This window comes from Cimex lectularius, unplaced genomic scaffold, assembly GCF_000648675.2.
Source record: "Cimex lectularius strain Harlan isolate CLEC.00 unplaced genomic scaffold, Clec_2.1 scaffold52, whole genome shotgun sequence".
NCBI lineage: Eukaryota > Metazoa > Arthropoda > Insecta > Hemiptera > Cimicidae > Cimex > Cimex lectularius.
In genome coordinates, this window is record NW_019392742.1 from 495,942 (window position 1) to 519,111 (window position 23,170).

Below are 23,170 nucleotides of genomic sequence, written 5' to 3' on the forward strand. Positions count from 1 at the left end.
GGTACACACTTTCAATAAACAAAGATTTATTGTAAGAATTGTGTATTTACGAGGATTCGCCACAGCAAGTCATCAACTATTCGAGTGCCGGTTTTTTTAAAAAATTTTTTTTATAGTATAACGCCCTAACATCCAAACATTCTATCTTAGTTTAGCTATATCCCTTCTGAGTGCTATAAAGCTCTGACCCCAAACATTCACTATTAAACTAATTTATCCTATTGCCATCCAAAGCTTTAATTTATCCTTTTAAAATTCTTAATTTGAAAGGCCAAATGTATGCAAACATCCCATTTTAAATTACATATCAAATTTATTTCTGTTTTTTTTTTAAATTAGAATTTTTAATTTTTCTTCCATAATTTCAACATTTCCTATAGGCTTATAATAATGGAGACAGACTAGCAACAGTCTCAGAATGAGGCTCATCCTTATCCTTTTGCCGCTGGAACGTCCGACGACCTTTACCTTATAGTGATGAGCGACGTGTGAACCCCCAAACCGTTGCGGCCACCGACGCCATCTTTATAAATATTAATAAATATAGTTGTAAGAATAAGTTAAAAGTGTGAGGGTGTGTGTGTGTGTGTGTGAGGGTGTTCGTAGTTTTTTGTAAATGGTGTGCATGTGATACGAAAAGAGAGCAGAGAGAAATAATAAAAGGAGGGAGAGAGCTTGAGATAGAGATAGATAGATAGATAGATAGAGAGAGAGAGAGAGAGAGAGAGAGAGAGAGAGAGAGAGAGAGAGAGAAAGAAATATAAAGAGAAAGAATAGAATAGTTTACAGTGAGATAAAAATAAATAAATAAAATGTTTGTAAATCCCAGGCCCTGAAGATGATCTCAATAAAGATCGAAACTGAAAAATGAAAACTCAAAAGGTGTGGTTGAGATGGGAATTTGGTGTCCGAGTGGATCGAGGCCACGATAGCCCAATTGGTAGAGCAGCAGCGTATCTAGCCGAAGATCGTGGGTTCGAATTGACTTTTTATCTCATCTAAAAAACCTTAATTAATTGTAAAGATCGGAACGTTGGCACGATAAAGAAAATGTATTTGTAAAACTTACATCACACTAGACCGCACCTCACGATTTCTGAATAATACTAAATATTTAGTTAGCCAGAAGAGAGAGAGTTAAAGAGTACGAGTTAGGAGAATGAGAGAGAAAAAGAGAAGGAGAGAGCGAGAGAGAGAAAGAGTAAGATTCCTAGGGGTGAGAGTCAGAAAAAAAGGAGGGTGAGAATAGTAAGGAGAAGTAAAATATAAATTGATTGACAGATGTATGATATAGATATAGATAGATATATAAGTAGAAAAATAAAACGTGAGAGAGAGAAAAAGAGAGAAAGAGAGAGAGAATGAGGGAGGAAGAGAATTAGTGAAAATGAAAGCTAGTTGGAAAATACGAATGATTAAATCGTGTATGTTTGCTTGGTAAAACTGATATTAGCAAAAATTAATATATACAGGTATAGTGAAAACAAAATTGAATAAACATGTTTCCTAATTAACTATGCGGCTGGAATAGTCATCTTTTGTTCAACATCGACGGGTTCACGCAAAGAAATTGTATTGATTTTTGATGTATTTGCATAATACTGTTTAAAGTGAAAATATTAAGGTTTAGATCAGTTGTTTGTTGAACCTAAGCTAGGACACGCAGTCGTACATGTGCTAGTGATAAGCGTGAACTTTGAAAAATTTGTGTTTATACAGATATGACGGATTCTTGTGAATAAATAGAGTTTTGTATTATTCACAGGTTACATTTTGTTTGCTTATGTTCAACTTTTTATTGTCACAATCAGGAATGGTTGGGTGTAAAAATGTTGACCTCACATGCCCAAAATTACTACTACGATCAGTGACACAACATCTTTAGAAGAGTTAGGAGGAAAAATGACAGTCCATAGAAAATAAATTAAAAACAAATCTCAATGCTAATCGTGGTGATTTTCCAATTTTATACGTTCAATATTTTCACATCTAAGTCTAGATTTAAAAACAAAATATTTTACATTTTTTAATAACTAAACAAGAAATAATAACCATGTAATCTGTTTACTATGTGAAACAGGATTTCAATTGGAATATATATTATTCTTAAAATGCAATAAAACTTATAAAATTAAATGTTTGTTTTTTGTTTAGGAACGGATACCAAGGTTTCGGACGTTGACGGGCTGCCTTACTGGACATTGCTTTATGGAAACGGCCCCGGCTACACTTCACCGAGGGCTGTCCCCGCCAACTTGACAGGTATATTTTTTATCAATCCCACTGTCATACAACACCCACGCAGTGTAATCGACAGTTATTAATTGCCCTGTTGACCTTTCCGGCGGAATGTTTTTAACATAATACATCAAAGCTGTCGGAAGAATTTTATAACGTAATAATTCTTCGTTAAGTCTGATTTAATGAAGTACTTAATTAAAAAATGGCGTCATACTTGATGTATAAACTATAAAATTTGGTTCTTTTTCCTTCTTCTTCAATCTTCAAACAGGAAAAAACCAGCCCCTCGTTAATTAACACACCTCGGTGTATTTTTCAAGCCGTCTAACATTTTCATTAGGTCGTGTAATTAAGTTAGTATTTTTATTGGCCGCGGCCGTAATTGACTCAGTCAGGGTTGTTAATTGTAGAATTTCCCTGGGAAATTATCGATTCACTTGATTACACAAGAGCAGCGATTCGTCCACGTTGATTATTTTGTTTTTAGGACGTCTGAACGGTTGTGTACAGCCTTTCCAATACTTGATTGGCATGTCAATAGATTCATGTAAACTAGTTTCTACCTTGTAGAACAAAAGAGTTCCTACAGAAATAAAAAGGTTCCATCAAAAACAAGTTACCTTCACTTGTTTAAAATCCGAAGAAACGCATTTGACAGTACCAAAATATAACAATTCAAAGTTTTTTATAGTAAATATTTTTTTAACTAAAAAATGTTTTAGAAAGTAGTTTACGCTTTAAAGACCTATTGAGAGCTCATCACAAGTATCACCTACAACGAGCCGAGCAACTTGGCATTTAACCATTGTCTCAAAACTCAACCCCATCTTTCTTCCATATACGAGACCATTTCAGCCACGGAAATATTTTTCTCACTCTCTCTTCTTTAGAACGTTTTCACATTCTACAACGCAGCAGCAATTGCCTTTTTAACTTTTTTCAATACATTTTTCATGTTACAGCCTACCTTTGGCGAGGTGGTGAACAAGTTCTTTCGGGTTCTTTTATATAAAATATCTGTTGCTTCTCCTTTATCTAAAAAATTATTTATATTAAAAAATTATTGAACAAATAATTTTCTTGTTATGATTATTAGAACATATAAAGCTCAAATAAAAACTCCTTTTATTTAAACACCTTGTATTCTTTACACAAACACTCCTTTAATTAAACAAAAACAATTATCTTGTAACGACATTATGATAGCTACAAATTGATATTTCTTTATTCATTTTATGAGAAGTAAAGAAATTATGCTGATCTTTTAAATTCTCTTCACTTAGTTACGATCCATTAAAATAATACTTGGTTGTTTATTTAGAAAATAATCTGGAAATAAATTTTAAAAGTTTCCCAATAATTCTTTTATTCTTCAACCCGTTGTCAAGGGGTAGGAAGTACGGCGCTCTTAGGAAGACTAAACCGGCACCACTTCTCGGTCTTCACGGAGTGTTGGCTCGCAGCGCCGTCTTTTGTTCATACAAGCACTCGTTCGGTGAAGTTTTATTAAATGATAATTAGTTTCCTTATTTAAAAGCAAGAGACCAAATAACTATTGTTCAATGCTAAACATTTATGAAGATGTAAAAATATTTGAAATAACTAAAATGAGATATTTTCTCGTCAATACTAAAGATGGTGTTTCACGTTACTACTACTATTGTTATTATTCAATTGTAAAATGCAACATTTTATTTTTCAAAGATAAATCAGTAAGCTATTTATTTATTCAAAACACGTATCACGCACCATACCAACTAGCTGCAATAACATATTTCACGGAAATTCGTGAATAAAAAAAAAAGTTTTTTCAAGGTTTTTTTTTTTGCCGAATCCTAGATACTCTGCCAATTGCATGGGCACAAGAATTTATCACTTACTAAACATTAGATACTAGGGCTAAGTAGATGTATATAAACAACTTGCACATCTAAATATTCATGTAAATAACAATCCGAATTCCATAAATTAAATACTTTACAAATAAATATTGCGATTTGGGAAATATGAATAAATATTTATATAAATGAATAAATAAATAGATAAATGAATATTTATATAAATAAATAGATAAATAAATATCATTAAAATTTACTTTATAACAGAATACAAAATTATCCTAGCACCTCTAGCTTTTGCACCACTTTATGCATCCAGACGACATCTCTATTATTTTCGAGCAGCAGCGAATAAAATTAAATAGCCTCTTGATGATTATTGGTTTATAATTTTCAGAAACTCTGTCTTTGGTCGTCATACACAACACATTCGAGAAATAAGTGCTCAAGACTCTCCTCAACATCACACTTTGGACGTGATTTTGCATACATATGCTCCACATATATCATGGCCAGTCTTAAGGCGCGCTATTGAAGAGAAAAAGTATTTGTCTCTCCTTCCTTCCCGAAACCATGGTTTCTTTTGTAAGAAAATAAAGCACGGTAATATTTCCCACACTAGCAGTTTCGAACAGCTTTGATGATTATTATAGCATATAAAGCTCAAAGAAAAACGCCTGTTAATTGACTCTTAAAAAATATCTATTAACGACATTATGATAGCTACTGATATTCCTTTATTCATTTTATGAGAAATTGTAGTTGTTCTTGTAAATTCTCTTTACTTAGTTACGATCCTTTAAAAAACTCGGATGTTTATTTGGAAAATAATCGGGAAATAAATTGTAAAAGTTTCACAATAGTTTTTTATTCTTCAAACTAGGGCAAGGGGTAGGATGTACGGCGCTATAAGGTATACTAAACCGGCACCACTTCCCGGTCTTCACGGAGTGTTGGCACTTAGCGCCGTCTTTTGTTCATACAAGGACTAATTTGGGGAAGTTTTATTAAATGATTATTAATATGCTTATTTAGATTTAGATCAAATAACAATTGTTACACCCTAAAAATTTATCAACATGTAAAAATATTTTAAATAAATAAAATGACAAATATACTATTAAATGATATTAAAGATGGTGTATCTCGTTACTACAAATATTATCATTATTATTATTCAAATGTATAATGTAACATTTTATTTTTCAAAATAAACCAGTATAAATATGCCCTGTATGATCGAAACATATGAACACAATCTCTCTCTCATAAGCTATTTGTTCAAAACATGTATCACGCCCCATAACAACTAGCAGCAATAATGTATTTCACGGATAGTCGTGAATAAAAAAGGTTGTGCCAAGAGTCGATAACAATAAAGCAATAAAATATCTTTGTGACGTGTAAATTCGATTCTCTTTTTGTGACTTATGTATGAGACAGCCATAAGATGGAAAGGGGGTCTTTTTCCAGCATTTCCTATTATTTTAAAAAGTCAAAACAAATATTTACAAACAAAATTAGAATCTATTCATTTCAACGTGTTCAGTGATAAAATATTTGTACAAAATTTATTAACGATTGGTCTGAAAGAAAATACAAAAATGAATATTACTTTTCATGTTTTTTATACATTACGTAGTTCTTCTTTGAACTGGATTAACTTATTCATGAACTTATCGTGAAACGAAACCATATATGGAATCAAGTTAGATTGTTAAAAACCAAAAGTTCAAAGCCAAAAATTAAGATGTTTTGAAAGATTTGATTGATTTCCTTGAATACGATTTATCAAAGAATTTTATTCATAAAATAATTGGCACTGTACAGTTTGCAGTAGGAAAACTTGTGGAAAACAGATGCCCTAATTTGAATTCGAGTTGAACAAATGGATAATCTAGAAAATCCTGCGGATTTGTATTGTACCATTTGGTTGTTACAGTTAGGAAGACGTTCCGTTATAAACTTCACACAGACCATTAATTTAATTGAAAGCAAAATTGTCATTTACATGCAATTAATTTGAAGACCGACACCGCCCCGCGGCTTTCATAATTAAGCCTTAAAATCCCGGAGAAAAGGCTCTGAGGGGCTACAGAAGAATAAATTACAGGGGTTAAGGGGCCCGGTTTATCCCTTTTACGGAGTTGGCCGGATTAGGGGGGCTTGCCAATGCGGTTTCCCGGTATTTCTGATAACCAAAACGTGGAATTGTCCCCTAAGATTATTGCAGGACAATTTTTTCCCTGTTCGGCCACAAAGGCGACCGCCTTGTACATGGTGGTGCAATAAAAAGATATTGCCGTTGATGTAAAGGGCTTGTTGAAACAAATAGCCTCGATACGACCGACACATCTCTAAACCATTTTACATGGCATTTTCCACGTAGAGGCCCAATGATGGCACTCTTGCGTAACTGTCATCCATAAATCTTTTCATATATCGACTTATTTATTCTGAATTGTTCAATATATTCATTCTTATGTTATTATATATCATCAAGACCAATTTCAAATTTCGTGTATTATAAAACCCTTGCGATTAAACTTACATTTATTGCGACTTTAAAAAATTAATTCTCTCCTGAGAAATAGTAATTTTTTTTCTACGTATTTTATTTTGTGAGATTTCTCTGTTTGATCTGAGGGAAGTTGAACTTGCAATTTGGTCGTTACTCATCATCCGGGTCTGCTTATGCTCCCTGTGATGGTCTGTCTAAAAACCAAAACAGTACAATTGATAATTGACTAATGGTCTATGAGAAATTTGTCTGTGATGTCAAGTCTCGTTTTATAAGATTTGTGGTGTGGTGGTTTTTTCCTGCATTTTTAAGCCCTTACTATTCTTTGTGCTATTCTTCATGCTAATAATAAGTGCTAAGAACGTCCTCGCACATAAATTACTACAGTTACATTACTACAATACAGTTCAAAATTGGTAAGGTACCACCGAGATACTTAATATTCCGCCGATGACCACTCTTCATATTCATGCCAAAAACAAGGCCTAGACAGTAGGACGTCGAAGTATTTAATATTCCGTCTAACAGCCTGCTTACATTCACACCAATACACCTATTTAAAGTCTATTTGCATCAATCATCAATCAACCTAATAAACTCAATCATCTGCAGCCCTGATATGCTATATACAATTAAAAGGTGAATAGGGCCTCCGGGGTAATCACAGGCCGTAAACATACTTGAATAAACTGTCGACCGGCCTGTTCTCATTCGTTCAACAATCTCGCTAATACATACATTCATTATGATATGATCATATGCAATGAGGCAGGTGGCAGTAAATCATATACTTTTACTACTCGCGTATATTGAAATAAACTCGGCTGGTAGTCACTGCTATTAATTAAAATTTTCTTTTCATCAGCAGCTAGACAACACCTTAATCTTTAATAATTCAAACGTTTGCACGAGTACGTGACGCACTGTCAGTGGCTCATCACACTTTGCACAATATCTCTGTCGACCGTCGCCTAGCAGATGGCCATGCGTGTGACGAGTGTGGCCTATTCTCAGTCTTGTTAAGAACGTTTTATCTTTCTTTCTGATTTTCTGCACGGGCCATCGTTTAACTGTTTTCCTAATATTCCTTAGTTTTTCGTCATTTCAGTCAAGCGGGTTGCTATTTTACAAAACATAGGTTTTACATTTTTAGCATCCACTAGACTGACCGGCGTATCTTGGTCATGTCTGGTCGCAGCGGCTCATGTTGTGATGCGAGATCGTGCTGAGAAAATCAGTAGAGATCACATCTTTAGTTCATATATATTTTCTAGTTCTTTCAACGTGAACATGTCGGTCATTTCTGCTGTATATATATATATATATACTAGCCGTGACTGAGAAAGTAATCGGGTTTTTTATTATTTATTTTTTTTGTATTGTACTGGCCCGGTCATTATGTTGGTTGGTTCTTTTTCTTTGAAGTGGTTAATGCTTTCAATGGTTCACTAATCTCGTAGTCCACTTTACCAATTAATATATTACAATTAATTAAGGTTTTTTTAGTTGTGATAAAAAAGTCAATGGTACGAGCGGGATTCGAACCCACGACCTTCGGCTAAATACGCCGCTGCTCTACCACTTGAGTTATCGTGATTTCGATCCACTCGGACGCCAACTTCTCATCTCAACCCCACCTTTTGAATTTTCCCTCCTTTTTGCCATTTTTCAATGGTGTTGTTTTAAATTCCCAAGTTTTCGAGTAAGTTCATTTTTCGTCTTTTAAGCAAAATTTTTCTGTGAGTTGCCTATTTTCATTATCTTCATTATCCCCAAACTATCTCATCTGGAAATAATATGTTAATGTTGTTAATATGTTTTTTCCTTTAATCCTACCATGAAAGTTAGTTTTCATTCTTTAACATTATTTAAAAAATATTCGGTTCTCGCTGATACATTTGTCCTTAGCATTTACATCTTTTAAACGCTTAATAACCAATTGGATAGTTCATGATAGCATTGCAATTTCAGCTTAATATCATTGAATTTGTACAATTGCTAATTTTTACAGTCTAAATTATTTGTTCTTCTCTATTTTATTATCAGAGTTGATACTTAGATTTTTTATTAAATAATCATTCAGACTCCCAGTCCAGTCATTGTCTTCTTTCCTGTACACTGAACATTAGCAATTTTTTTTCCAAACTATACATACACTACAACTATTTAGTAAAAGGACAAAAATGGAGTACTTAAGATTCGCTAAAATAGTAGGGCTAAAAGCCATGAAACAGGAAGTGGAATGGTATCAAAATGTATGTCCATACCTCTTGTGATGTGACCAGTTTAAATAATATATAGTTAAACGAGGTAGAAAATCTTATGAAGTTTTTTATGGAAATTATAATAGCCATAAGTTCATGGTATAACGATAAACTTAATCAATGTTTTTTTAGAAAAGTGACGATCGCCCAATTTAAATTGTACGGTTTGATTGTAGTCATTGAACATCATGTGAGTGATTGGGTAACTTAAGTCTAAGAATAAAAATTTAAGATAATGATATAAAATTTAATACTACACCTTTAAAATTTCTGAAACTGAATTTAATATGTGCCATTTAAACCATGAAGAAAATCTATAAGATTTTATTGCGACCTGTCCAAAAGTATGGGAATTGAGGAAAATATGGCTAGGACTGGAAGTTCTCCCAGTAACCGTGAGAGAGAGAGAGAGAGAGAGAGAGAGAGAGAGAGAGAGAGAGAGAGAGTGAGTGAGTGAGAGAGAATACATTATTCTGGGTCTAGTGTATCCTAAGAATAACAAAAAGGTCACTAAATTGTTTTCCAAATCTGGCACTTGAATACTGAAGGTTCGACGTTCACATCAAGAAAAATAAGTTGGGTCAGTTTAATCAGGTATTGTAGAGAAGCTTACATTCTTAAATCAAACCTGTAACAAAAAATAATTGCTTACCTATAATGGCTACGCCACATACATACTATCAAGAATAATAAAATAATAGATAAATAAAAATAAAAAATGTTGACTCACCTCGGCTGGAGACAAATGCCACTCATTGTATATATATTTATATTAAAAAATTATGCACTAAAAATTTATATGCTGTAAATAAAACATTTTTGAAAGGAAATACTTGAGATGTTGTGTTTTTTAATAATTAACTGGTTTTTTTGGTTTTTTTTTATCAGGTGCTGAGAAGAATTCAGTGCATAGCTCTGCAGTGCCACGTCAATGGGCTACACACGGCGGAGAGGATGTGCCAGTTATGGCACAGGGTCCGCTTGACACCGCTCTTTTCTCGGGCACTATGGACCAGACCGTCATCGCCCATGCCATTGCCTACGCAGCGTGCTACAACAATTACACGTACCGTTGCAACGTCAACTTCACGACGCCTCAAGTGGCAAAGACGCAGGTAAAAAATATTCAATTCGACGGTTAATCGATAGATCTGTTTCAATTTGTAAAGTTTCCTGCATGAAAGAAGACAGAGTGAGATAAAGAATAAAAACAAACGAATATTCAAGGATTGCTCACTGAGAAAATTTGGACTGACGGTTTAGTCCTCGCTCATGTTTCATGGGACTTAAAAGCTTCGCCGAGCTTAGACGGCCTTTCCCCTATGTATTTCCTGTATTTGTACGTAAAGCTTTCTTACTAGGAGGGATTTGTTGTAGGGATTTCAATCGTAATTGGTCATTTTTCCTTAGTGGAAAACAATTCTATTCATTTATTTTTAAAGCATCGAATTTTCTGCGGATTTGTATTAACCGTTTCCTATTAAAGTAAACTCAATTTAAAAAAGTTATATTATTTACGTACATATACTATATTTAATAATAAAACCTGATTTATTATTAAATTTGTAATTATAAATTAATTATTTTCAAATTTTCCATAATTAATTTTCTCAACTGCAGAAAGCCTCTAACTGTAGTAGCCATATTTTTTAAAATTTAACTTTGATTACAAGGAAATTATAGAATGCCTATAACATATTTAGGAAGAATAGTTTCCTCTCATTTGGTACAGTTATCATCAAACTGACTATCCTGTAATGGTTTTTCAAGTCTTTTTATAACGTCTTGAGAGATACTTGAGTCCACAGAAGTCTCATAGACCAACACTGAAGATGGAAGAACAAAACGATCGATAAGTACAAAATTCAGTTCCATCTCGCAACTATACAGAAAGACAAATTATTTTAAAAATTCATGTTTTCATTATCATGAACAAATTTTATATAAAAACACCATGTTCCTTAAATATGGAAAGTGTCGTAACTTATGTACGGTTTTATTAAATGTTTATATATGCTTCTTCCAGGGTCACTGGTGGTTGAAGTCTCACGTTTCATTTGCGACCTACTAGATATATTAGAAAATAGATCTTCTTCTTTACCCATACCCAAGAAAATGCAATAAACCTTATCTTGTCGCCTATCTAAAGTTGATGCCTGAGCTAATTCGCTTTAGCTGTTGAACGGCATCCGAATGGTTCAAATAACCTCCTTAAAAGTGGAAAATGGCGAGTATAGTTGTTTAATATTTTTCTCAATTTCTACCTGTCAAGAAAGAGGTAAATTTTTTATGAAAGAGAAATGATCTTTTTATTATTGAAATATATAGAAACGTCTTTAATTGTTTTGTACGAGGTAATTTCAAATAATTTACTCTAAACTTTTCTGGGATTTTTATTAAACAAACATATTTTGTTCTTTGTTTTTACAACCCTTATTTTATACAAGTTATTATTAGTGTTTATTATAGTTAATTAAGGTTTTTAGTTGAGATAAAAACGTCAATGGCACGTGCGGGATTCGAACCCACGACCTTCGGCTAGATACGCCGCTGCTCTACCACTTGAGCTATCGTGACTTCGATCCACTCGGACACTAACTTNCTATCTCGCTCATCCTATCTTGAGTTTTGAACCTTTTTTTATTTAGAAGAGATTTAATAAAAATCCTATCTAATAAAAAAACCAATCCAAATTTACTCTGTCTGCACGTGAGTTTATTTTTATTATTTTCTTTGAACTAGTATTTCATTTTTTCATCGTCTTTTAATTTTTAAAGTGTGCATATTACAAGATATTTATTATTTACCATTTTTATATGAAAACTCTTTTAGCACTGCGTAGCAAATTTTGGTTTATAGGTCGAAATGAGGCCGGATCTGGCAAATAAGCCGGAGGTGATTCGTAACTAACCGACCCTGGCAGATTCGGGAATTATATAGTTTGAACTCGTTAGAAAAGTAATTAACGTCTATATATCGCCGATCAGGCCGTCGGACCGTGGACAGCGGCAATTTCGAAATTCTCCCTCTTTGTTTTTCTCAATTTGTTGCAATCACGTTGAGTTCACCCGGGGCAATAAACTCCCCAGGCTGCTTCCATCAGATTTACTTCCATGATTTGCCCTCTCGGTAATAAAGTCGGCGTTAATTCAGTTTTCTTTTTATTCCCGCTTACCGTAGGTCGGTTGGGAGGTTATGGACTGTTCAAGAATACACACTGATTAGATCAACTCCTGGAAATGCAATTAAAACCACTAGATTGATCGTTTCTGTATTTGTTTCGGACATACCCGGAATCGACAGGCTATAACTATTGGACTCGTGGGGAAAACCTTCTCAGATCAAACCACCATTGATGACAAACCAAGACAACATGGATAGGCAGACTAAAATGATCGGATATGTCTAATCTATGAAAAAGCTCTTTATTTTAGGCTTTCGCAGTAACGGGGACTGCAGTTTCCACTTTTTCTTGGCCGAAACTATATGGGCTCCTCTGTAACTTTTAATATTTACATAAGCCAATTTAATCAACAATGTTCTCTTAACAGAGCTTAAGTTTATTATGCGTTGGTACAAAAGGTCTGTGTAAGTTTCAATTAAATTTAATGAAGTTGCTGTATTTGTTCAGTGGTGTTGTTCCCAGAAGGTTTGAATTTTTTTAGATAATCTAGTTGGCAATTGCTTTTAATTTATAGCAGTTTGTTTAGTTTTTCATTAGTAGTAGGGTTCTCTTCCTCAGAGCGAGTTTTAAAGTAGTACTAATTTCATAATTACACTTGATAATGGAACCCACCAAACGATTCATTTCCGGATGCCATAGAAGTTTTTTTTTACCGATCACACAATCCCGTCAAACTCGTCAATTCACCTTTCGAATCCCTACCTTCTCAACGGTTTACTGTCAGTTCTTGGTAAACTCCATAAAAACTCGTCTGTAAAAAAATACTCCCGATCCTCAAATTTAATAAATAATTAATCATTTAAATGTAATCCCAGACCATTAATTTGAGTTTAAGCGTCACCAGTGTTCAACAAGGCTATGATAAACTTCATCATCGCCTCCTCCTTGAGAAGAAGGAATGCCGCTCGAAGAGGTTTTTCTCGATGGAAAACTATTTTTGATCAATTCTAGCACTTAGTGACGTCTAGTTATATAAGCTCAAGGGCATTCTACCCCTTACAAACTTTCTCACTCCTAGGTCATACCTGACGGGTATTTTGGTGTATGGGTCGTCTTCGCTCGCTTTCCTGTATACAATATACAAAGAGGATTCGAGCGCCCGCCAGGGCAGTGTATACTGCTCATATCCCACCTCATTCCGACAACACTATCAAAACATACGCTGGTGGGACGTCTATCGTCCAACTCCGACCTCATTATAGCTTACTGAACTCTTGAGACACAACTACAATAAACAAAAAGCGAATTAAAAAATAAAAAAACGGAAAATCTCTAAATATTACCTTCACTCTACGTCCCATCTCTCTACGTCTAATCTACTATAACCTCGTTCCCTTTCTTCCTGAAAATTCATCCATTACTTTGTGCTTATGTAGCCAGGACATAAAAGGATAGAACTGTACCGACAGCACCAATTACGGCTACCAATATCATAAATTTTTCAAAAACCAAAAATGACACGAGTTTCAACTGAGCATACGACACAACGAGATTTTACAGAAATTAATTAAAGTTTTAATTGAGATAAAAAGGTCAGTGTCACGAGCGGGATTCGAACCCACGACCATCGGCTAAATACGCTGCTGCTCTACCACTTGAGCTATCGTGACACTGCCTTTTTTTATCTCAATTAATTGAAAGATATTAATTGGTCAAGCGGACCTCGAAAACTAGTGAATTTTACAGAAAATCATTTTTAAGAGACTCTGTAAAGTAATTAACTAATATCTTATTTAGTTTAAGTTTTATTTTATTTTGAAGAATTGACTTTTGATTGTAAGCAACTTGAGGAAGAAAAGCTTCGTCAATTATTTATTGAATGTATTAATTTTTCAAGAATAAGCCCCTACTACTTCTGGTAGGTCTTAATAACCAGAGTTGGGCAAAATCAAACTAATTCAATCATGATTAAGAATTTTGATTGAAGTTTAATCATGATTGAATTAGTCATGAGTAAATTAATCATTATATGATTTAATCATAATTAGTTCAATCATGAGGTATGACTAAATCATATAATGATTAATTTACTCATGACTAATTCAATCATGATTAAACTTTAATCAAAATCATTAACCATGATTGAATCAGTTTGATTTTGCCCAACTCTGGCTACAATGACTAACTTACCAAAATTCAACCGACTCCGAGTAAAAATTTTGAGATGAGAGCCGTGCTCAAGGCCAACCTTCAAAAAGTGTTATCATAAACGAAAACCGAAGTTTCATAATTATTCTTTTAAGTGGAATAAATTTTAATTCGAAGAAATATTTTTTCCATTGATCGGTTATGTAAACATATTTACTTTTCAAAGCGTAGCTTGTTCTAGAATTTTTTATTTTATTTAATTATTATCATTATTTTTTTGGATTTTCATAACGACGGAGTTTTACTTATAATTGGAAGATTGATTTTTGTTAAATAAGGTGTTGAAGGATTTTCGTTTTGATGAAATAAATTTCTGTTAGAAAATTTTTTAAAAGTGATGAAGTGTATTTTTCATTTTTTGAGTACCCATTTGAACATGATTTATCGAAATTTAGTCATGACTAACTATATTGTGACTAAATTAGTCATGCCTCGTTTTTAATTACTAGTTATGACTAATTTAGCCATCAATCACATATGGCGACCAATGACTAAATTAGTCACTTACTATCAATCATGACTAACGGTCTGAGTGATCAATCATTAATCATTAGACATGACTAATTTTTGCCCAACACTGTTAATAACACATGTCTAGTGATACAACAAACTAGGCAGATGACCTAGCATTCTTTCCATTTCTGAACTAAAAAATAAAATGAAATGCCGGTTCAACCAGGACATAAAAATTTCAATGCCATTGGGTTGCATTAATTATGTTAACCATGTTAAATAAATAATTTTATACATCTCCCAAGAATCATTTCTAAGCTCCATACCGTTTTTCCAAAAATAGTAAATATATACATACATACATACATACTCGACGAAAATTCTCATTGAAAATTTGTTGCGAGATTTGGGACAGAGGCTTAAACTCCAATTCAAAAGGAACAATTTATGAGAAAAGTTATATTTGCAATGGGAGAAAAAACACCACTTTCATTTGTTCACAAACTTTGTTCTTCAATACCTTAGCAAGTGTTATAAAATGTTGAAGGGAGGTCCAACAAAATATTAAAGCTGGATGTATGAAAACTTTTGTCTGGGTGACTTTTGGGCTATTGTAGAGGTTTTTTCTTCCGCGAAAATTGTACGTTTTTATTTTTTTATGTACAAAGTAGGTAGAATGTTTATTTTTAATTTGATAAATAATGACAATAAAAATAAGAAAACCGTAATATAAATAAATAATTTTATAAATAAATAAATATAATATAAATACTAATATAAATATATAATATAAATAAATAGTTTTTGTACAGCTTGAAACAATTACAGAATATATTATGACAATAATTAAACGGTAGCGGGCGTTTTTGGACAAAAGAGTTCATTTTAAAACTATTTTATTTTTCCAACTAAACTACCCTATTAACCTCCTGTTTATAAACAGAATAGTATTAGAATAATGAACTTCCGAGTTGGAGAAAAGGTTGAAATATTTTTTTGAAAGTTGCAAATCAAGTTTTCTGGTATATCTACTTTGCTACTCGCTATCCCTTACGTTGTTTGAATACTCTCATATTTTATGTATATTCTGTGTCAAAAATTACTTTCCCAACTACAACAAAGCCTGTGAACCCTCTACTATCAGAGGAATCGGTGTAAAAGTTTTTATGGCGTAAATTGATCATAAAATATCTTCTCCTGAAAAGTTGTGTTTTTCATATTTCGGTACAGTTTTTTCCACAACCCTTCCTCACATTGAAACGATGTTTTTACTAATTAAAGATCAACAAGAAAAAACAATCGTGGTAATTACTACTTTCCAAAAACAGCTAAGATCGAAGGGTTTTTTTAATAAAAGTAGGTGTAGAATTTTGTTAAAAATTTAAGCTCAACGATTTTTAGACCTTCTAATCATGTATTTGTAAAGATAAAGATAAAAAACAATGGTTATAATAGACCATAGCTATTTTATAAAACATATGCTAAAATTTACTAAAATGTAATGGAATTTTAATATTTCACACTAAAACTTTTGAAAATTCTACGTACATTTAAGTTTCTCCATATCATAATTTGTCAAAATTCAAATTTCCTCTTGATTCAAAAGGAAATCTGTTATTTGATTTTTCCCTGCCTATCCCGGTTAGCATTTGCCATCTTCAGTGTATCTACGACCTTTTGTGATTTTGTTAAGCCATAAACTCTTTTATACGGACCGAGAAATGGAGTTAGTCATCTTTCTTTGCCGGTGCTTTGGCGAATTAATTCCGTGTTTTTATTATTCCGTTTGTTATTTGTGATCGTCTTTCCTTTTTCTTTTTAATTTAAAACATACTTATTAATTTGCTTAATTCAGTTTTGAATTATTCAAATGATTTGTGTCAACCATTGCTAATTAATTTTCATGGTTTTTTTTTTGTGTTGATATATTGTTTTTTTTATTTCATTATCCGTGATGTTTTCTGTCATGTGAGTCCCTTAATTTGATATCTCTTTATTTTCCCTATACAAATGATGATTATATGAATCGGTTTTCTATTTTTTCCACAAAAAACGTGGTAAATGTATTTATTTAAATTGTGTTTAGTATATTTTCAACAATTTGAAATCAACTTTTATATTGATTTTAAATTATTTCCGTAAGTGTCTTTTTCCAATGTTCATCTAATAAAATTTCACTGGAAATGAACCTTCCAAATATATTTTACGGTCTTTAGAAAAAACCGATAAACTTTCATTGCGAACCGGGTTAACGGTTAGTACGGTTCTCAAGTGCAGATGTCAATACGGATCTTCAATTAATTCATATCTTTATGACAATTTCCAACCCTGTTTTAGAGGATCGAGTTTTTCCTCTCAGCGAGATGGAATTTTCTTTTGCAAAAATTAAAACAACTGTCTGAATGAATTTCTGTAAGTGGAGACAGCGATAAATGTTTAATGTACGAATTCCCTTTGTCTTTGTAACCTAAGAAATAACATTGAGGAAAAAGGGGAATGCTACAATATTTAATACTAAAAACTGCCTGCAGGTAGTCGACAAATTTGTTCTTTTTTACTGTTTCAAAAAAATTAAAATTACACAGTAAAATTATATTGATGTTTACTTCTTCTTCGTGGTTGTTTATAAAATTTCAATTAAATTTTTAGGTTTGTTTAACTATATTTTTTTCAGTTGAAAATTTTACCTAAAATCTTTTGATTTAAAGTGTTTTTCACGAATAATCTGGATTTCGTTATGGTCTGTACGAAAAAACAAACACAATCGTTATCTTCCAAGCATTCTACATATTTTGAGGTCATCATCCGACTAAGTCCCAACAATAACAAGGATTGGAAAACCTTTGGACGGAGTAGGTCTTCAAAGGAATTGATGCCATCTTTTTAAAACTTAATTATTTCGATCTGTAGACATCTTTAAGATTGTTTTTCCCGGATGATGATATTAAGATAGGTAGAACGCTCGGCAGATAATAATTAATTTTGATTTTCCATCCAGAGCATACCGAAATCTAGTTTATGCGTCTCATTTCATTCGCAAATGAGAATCAAACGATCGACTAAAAAAAGACAATTTACAAAAGAGTTTTTTACATTTGAATTTGACCTCAATCCCGTGATTCTTGCGTTATTAAATCCTTAGGATATTGACTTTCATGCCAGAGAAGACATTTCATGTTAAATAAAATTAAAATATTAACAAAAATTATAAATATAAACAGTCATTAGTATAAGTATAAAGTAAGTTTAATTAAATAAATTAAATGGTTCTTTATAAATTTTTTTAAAAGTGTATTAATTTCATTGTTGGTAAAAATCAAAATGTTCTACGACACAAAATATTCTAATTCGGTATGATTTAAAAAGATAAATCAACAAAATATTTGTTCTTTTTTGCATATTTGAACAAATATTTTGTAAGCAAAGTAGGTCAGAAAATGGTCTAAACTTGGATTTGACTTCATAGTCGCGATTTTAGTGCTATACAACCCGTAGATACTGACTTTCGTTGACATATGTGTAAATTAATTTTTTGACTGATAATTTGGACGTCCTTCTGTGAGACTGATATTCTTAGTGCAAGCTTTAACATCATTTTTCTCAAAACCTGGTAAACCGATGTTCATGGTTGGTAATTCCTTTTTAAGAAATTGTTAAATGCATTTTATAACTGTATCAAACATTAAAATCGGCCTATTATTTCCACTTAAAAATGTTAATTTCTGAGAAATAATTTTTTTTTATTTGTGTATTTTTTATAGAAATCTTTTATATATTTTTAAGATGTATACGTCGTTGAAAAGCTATGTTTATCTATTTTCAATTGGTATGTTTCATGTTAAAATTCTTTTAGTTTTTTTTTTTTAAATTATACCCGTTTAAATCAGATATTCCGATGACTTCTTTAAAAAAATTTAGGGGGTCAAAAAATCGAGAAATTTAAATTCAAACAAAAATTTATATTCAGGGATCTATAGAGTTGGTAAAACGAAATGTCATATTATTTTCACGAAAAAATGACCTAATTTTTTGAAAAAAATCTGGCTTTTAGAAATTTTTTGGTATTGATAAACTTTGTTAGCTTTTTAATATATTTTTATTGCAATCTATATAAAAAATGCTGTAAAACGGTATATCACGTAGTTGATTTGAGCAAGTAGAAAGGCGAAATAACAATATTAAAAAACGGAAAATTTCAACTTTCAAATTTTTTGACGAAACCAGGGCCTATTCACAAGAAGTGGCGGGTACGTGTACAATATTTTTGAGTGTAGAATCTCCAACAAAAGTTTTCTCTAAATCCGGGACACTCCAAACTGGTCGTCCACTTGTTTGTAAAAAATGCATGCGTGAGGAACAATGATTAATAATAAAATCACGCAAACGTTCACTATATACGTTGAAGAATTGTATAATAATTTTTTTATAGTGTTCCATTCTCATTTTATGGAACTACATAATAAATTGATGGGTAGGAAATAAATTATCTTTTCCCCAATAAGCATTTATTTCGTCAGATGCGTTCCGGTCTAATATAGACCTTCTTCAGTGACTTTTTTAAAATAAAGTAGTTTCGCGAAGATCATTCTTGATAGACTACTCGCCTCTTCCATCGTTGTCCGGAAATCCACTTTTAAACTTATAAGTATGTAATAAACCGTCAAAACATTATATTTTTGAAAAGGCACTGAAGATGGTCTATTTTAAACCGAAACGCATCTGACGAAATAAACGCCTATTGTGGAAAAAACATTTTATTTCCTACCCATCAACTTAATTGTATAATAAAACATCAGGACTGACGCCAATTAAAAAAGAAAACAACATTGGAACTCCCAGTTGCTTTGGAAAGCTTTCCATGAATTTATCCACTTCATCAAGTCCACGAAAATTTATCAGTAATTTCTAACCTTAACAGATATGAACATATATTTAAACTACTATAATTTATGGTTAAAACAAAGTGAATTACCGAGTTGATAATGGAAGAAGTTGGCCCTATTCCTGATTTTTTACTATAAAATTGTAATATTGAATACTAATATTTATTATCACGATATATTGTTTGATGAGTTTGATGCAAAAGTTTTGTCAATATTTTATAATCATCTGTAATTTTGGATACAAAGTGCAATTTGATGATAGGTCAAAGATATTTACTACTTTTTACGTATTTACATTGACAGGAGTAAATTATCAATATTAAAAAAGATTAAAAATTAAGTTTTTTTGTGAAAAACACTACCAAAAACAACATAATGGAAAGCCCATTGTAAGAAGAATCCAAGTTTATAAGCAAGTTAAAGCTACGAACACACTTTCTTTACAAAAGACACAGCATACGTTCAGACGAAAAAATTGATTATCGGAAATCCTACATGCAAAGGTGACAAAAAATATCCTTTTATGCGATACCTATTGTAAAAAACAATGAAAAACGTCAATTTTCCCCCCGAAATAGGAACACGAAAAGAAAATAAACAGGCCATTAACGCCAACAGGGATTATTTCGACAAAACCCCCTCAATGGACCACGTCGGATTAATTATTTTGCTCGATTTCACTGGCGATTTTTGCATTCAGCCACCTCTTTGAGACAATTGAAACAGGGCAGACCCGAAGGTTTTAATGGCCAATAAAAAAATATAATTAAAAAAATAAAGAGCGGGTGGGACAGTTTTACCTTCAAAGGAAACAACCAATAAAAAATAAAACTCTAATCCTAAACATAATATGCCTTAACTCCATCACAACTTGCTTTCTAAAGTTATAAAAGTTGCATTTAATTTTTGCTTAAAATGTTGTTAAATGGCTTTGTCATTTATAGGTAGCAACAATATTATTTGATTTTTTTAACTTGAAAGAACTCATTACGAATGGCTTTACCAAAATAATAATAAAGCGTATAATCTCCCTTTCTCTCTCTCACTCTTTCTCTCTCTCTCACTCTCTTACACCCACTTTCTCTCTCACTCTCTCTCACTCCCACTTTTTCGCTCTCTCTTTCTTTTTTCTCTCTCTCTCTCACTCCCTCTTTCTCTTTCTTTCTCTCTCTCACTCCTTCTTTCTCTTTCTTTCTATCTCTCTTTCTTTCTCTCTCTCTCTCTCTCTCTCTCTCTTTCCCTCACACACACACACACACACACACACACACACACACTCTCTCTCTCTTTCTGTCTCGTTCCCTCGCTCGATCTGACTGTGAAGAAAGATGATTGATCAAAATCTGGGAGTACCTCAACTCAACCTCATTTTTATCCATCTGTCTTTCTGTCTCTCTCACTCCCTCTCGCTCTCTCTCTCTCTCTCTCTCTCTCTCTCTCTCTCTCTCTCTCTCTATCGCACACCGCCCCTACTCTACCCTTCTCTCTGACGTGGAAGAATGGTGGATATGAGCTCAATCTTGTAGTATCACCACTCAACTTGTTTTCTCCATATCTCCCTCTCCCTCTCCCACCCTCTTTCTCTCTCTCTCTCTCTCTCTCTCTCTCTCTCTCTCTCTTTCCCTTTCTCTCGGTTTTTCTCTCTCTCTTTTTCTTGTGCTCTCTCTCTATCCATCTTTCTCTTTTTCTCTCACAATCTCTTTCTCTATGATTTTCTCTTTCTGTCTCCCTTTTTCACTTTGCCTCTCTTTCTTTTTGTTTATTTCTCTGTCTTTAAATAATTTATTGCTAATCATTTAAACGAAGTTACCCTGTTCCAATTGCAACTTTGTGTCAATATTCATTAAATTGTGTTGACTAATTTGTGATGGATGAAAGCAGTACGCGTTTACAATTTAGATATTTTTTCAACGAAAAAATCAGCATAATTGATTCTTAAAATACAATTTACATGAAATTAAACTTTGATTATTATGATTAATAATTAATTGCTAGTTTTTTATTGCCGTTATTATACATCAATTTTCCTAATTTAGCTTTCCCTTTTGCATGAATCCATCGCAGTTTTTGTTTAAAGCACATTTACAAAGAAATCTAAATTGATAGTTTTAAAAAATTTCATTACTTACGACGATTTCGAACAAAAAGAATATATCATAATCATGAATAAAGTGAATGTAATCATTATTAATTAGTTGCCTTTTAAAATGCTCGATGTGTGCCGCACAATACAAGCTTGCCATGATTTGGCTCCTTATAGAGAGAGTGAAGGGCACGTCGCCGGATTAAAAATGGCTCTCGGACACAGTAGCGAGTTTCTGAGTCCCAAGTACTGCTGTTTAGAGGACGTGGGATTTTTTCATTGTACTGTTTTATGGTTCTGTTTTTCGGGTGAAATCTCCTAATAATATTTTTTTTTTCAGAACTGTCCGCCCGAGGAAAACAGTGTTACAAAGGGTAAAGCGAGAGGAGGAAGAGGCGGAATCGTGTTGGCGAGTTCTGTGATGTCAGAGGACGGATCAGCACCCGCGTCTGCCAGCAGTGGTGCCAGGCTGCTCACGTCGGCGGGCGCCCTTTTCTTGATGCTGACAGCAATCACCTGACCTCTCCGCCATCTGCGTAATCAGCAGACGGGACCGGTTGCGTAAACCGTGAAGACGAATCGCCTACGATATGTATCTTAGATTCCATAATATCCGAGAGGAGGCGACTTTGGGTCTCAGATAAATTTCCTACCCGTGCGGATACATATCAAAAAAACCTTGTTTCTTGTAAATATTGTGTATATTAACAACGAACTCTTGAGATTAAGGGGATCTGTATATATACATAGACGACTTAATTAGGCCCGAGACCCAGTTAAAAGACGTTTTGGTCATTCCCTCTTTTTTTATAGATGTAATTTGTCAAAGGGTGGATTTCAATCCTAGCAGAGCGGCCATGCACGGCTCAAAGCTCCACTTTTTTAAGTCCACCCTCATTTATAGTCCATTTCTGAGATTTTATTCAAATCAATCCTCTTACTTTTCCCTTTGAATCTCATTCTTTCCATCCTGCTGAAATTATTACATATTTTAATGTCTCAATGTTTAATAATTTAGGATCATTTGTTTCAACCATATCGATCAAGTTCAAAAGTATTATTGGAGCGTCCTGAATTTGAATGTTTTTATTTTAATTAATTTATCTTTATGAAAGGTTGAGATTAAAAAGTCATAAAAGTGTCACGAGCGAGATTCAAACCCACGACCCTCGACTAAATACGCCACTGCTCTACCGTTTGAGCTATCGTGACTTTGATCCACTCGGACATCAACTTCCCGATCGAAGTACTGGTAGAGCAGCTGCGTATTTAGCCGAGGGTCGTGGGTTCAAATCCCGTTCGTGGTACTGACTTTTTTATCTCAACCAATACCTTTCTAAAGATTAATTAATTGAAAAGAAGTTATTCGGTGAATCGGGCCACGAACTCATAATGGGTTTTTATTTTATTTCATCACATACCTTACAATTGTCTTCTTGGCACATCACAAAAAAAATTCAAACAAAATATCACACATATAAAAATGAAAGAAATGCATACATTTTACAATCTACATATCTTAATAAATTAAGCAATATGACAAAAAAAAAATTTC

At 32.9% G+C, this 23,170-nt stretch overlaps 1 protein-coding gene across 1 annotated transcript in view; it reads left to right on the forward strand.

The window, feature by feature from the left end:
* Window positions 1-22,758, forward strand: part of LOC106664896 (alkaline phosphatase-like) — a 445,922-nt gene extending 423,164 nt beyond the window's left edge. The window contains exons 8-10 of the mRNA XM_014390962.2: window positions 2,155-2,262; window positions 9,753-9,979; window positions 21,956-22,758. Of these exons, the coding sequence (XP_014246448.1) occupies window positions 2,155-2,262; window positions 9,753-9,979; window positions 21,956-22,135 (515 nt within the window). The 3' untranslated portion in view covers window positions 22,136-22,758. The remainder of the gene's footprint in view (window positions 1-2,154; window positions 2,263-9,752; window positions 9,980-21,955) is intronic.
* Window positions 22,759-23,170: the final 412 nt, after the last annotated feature.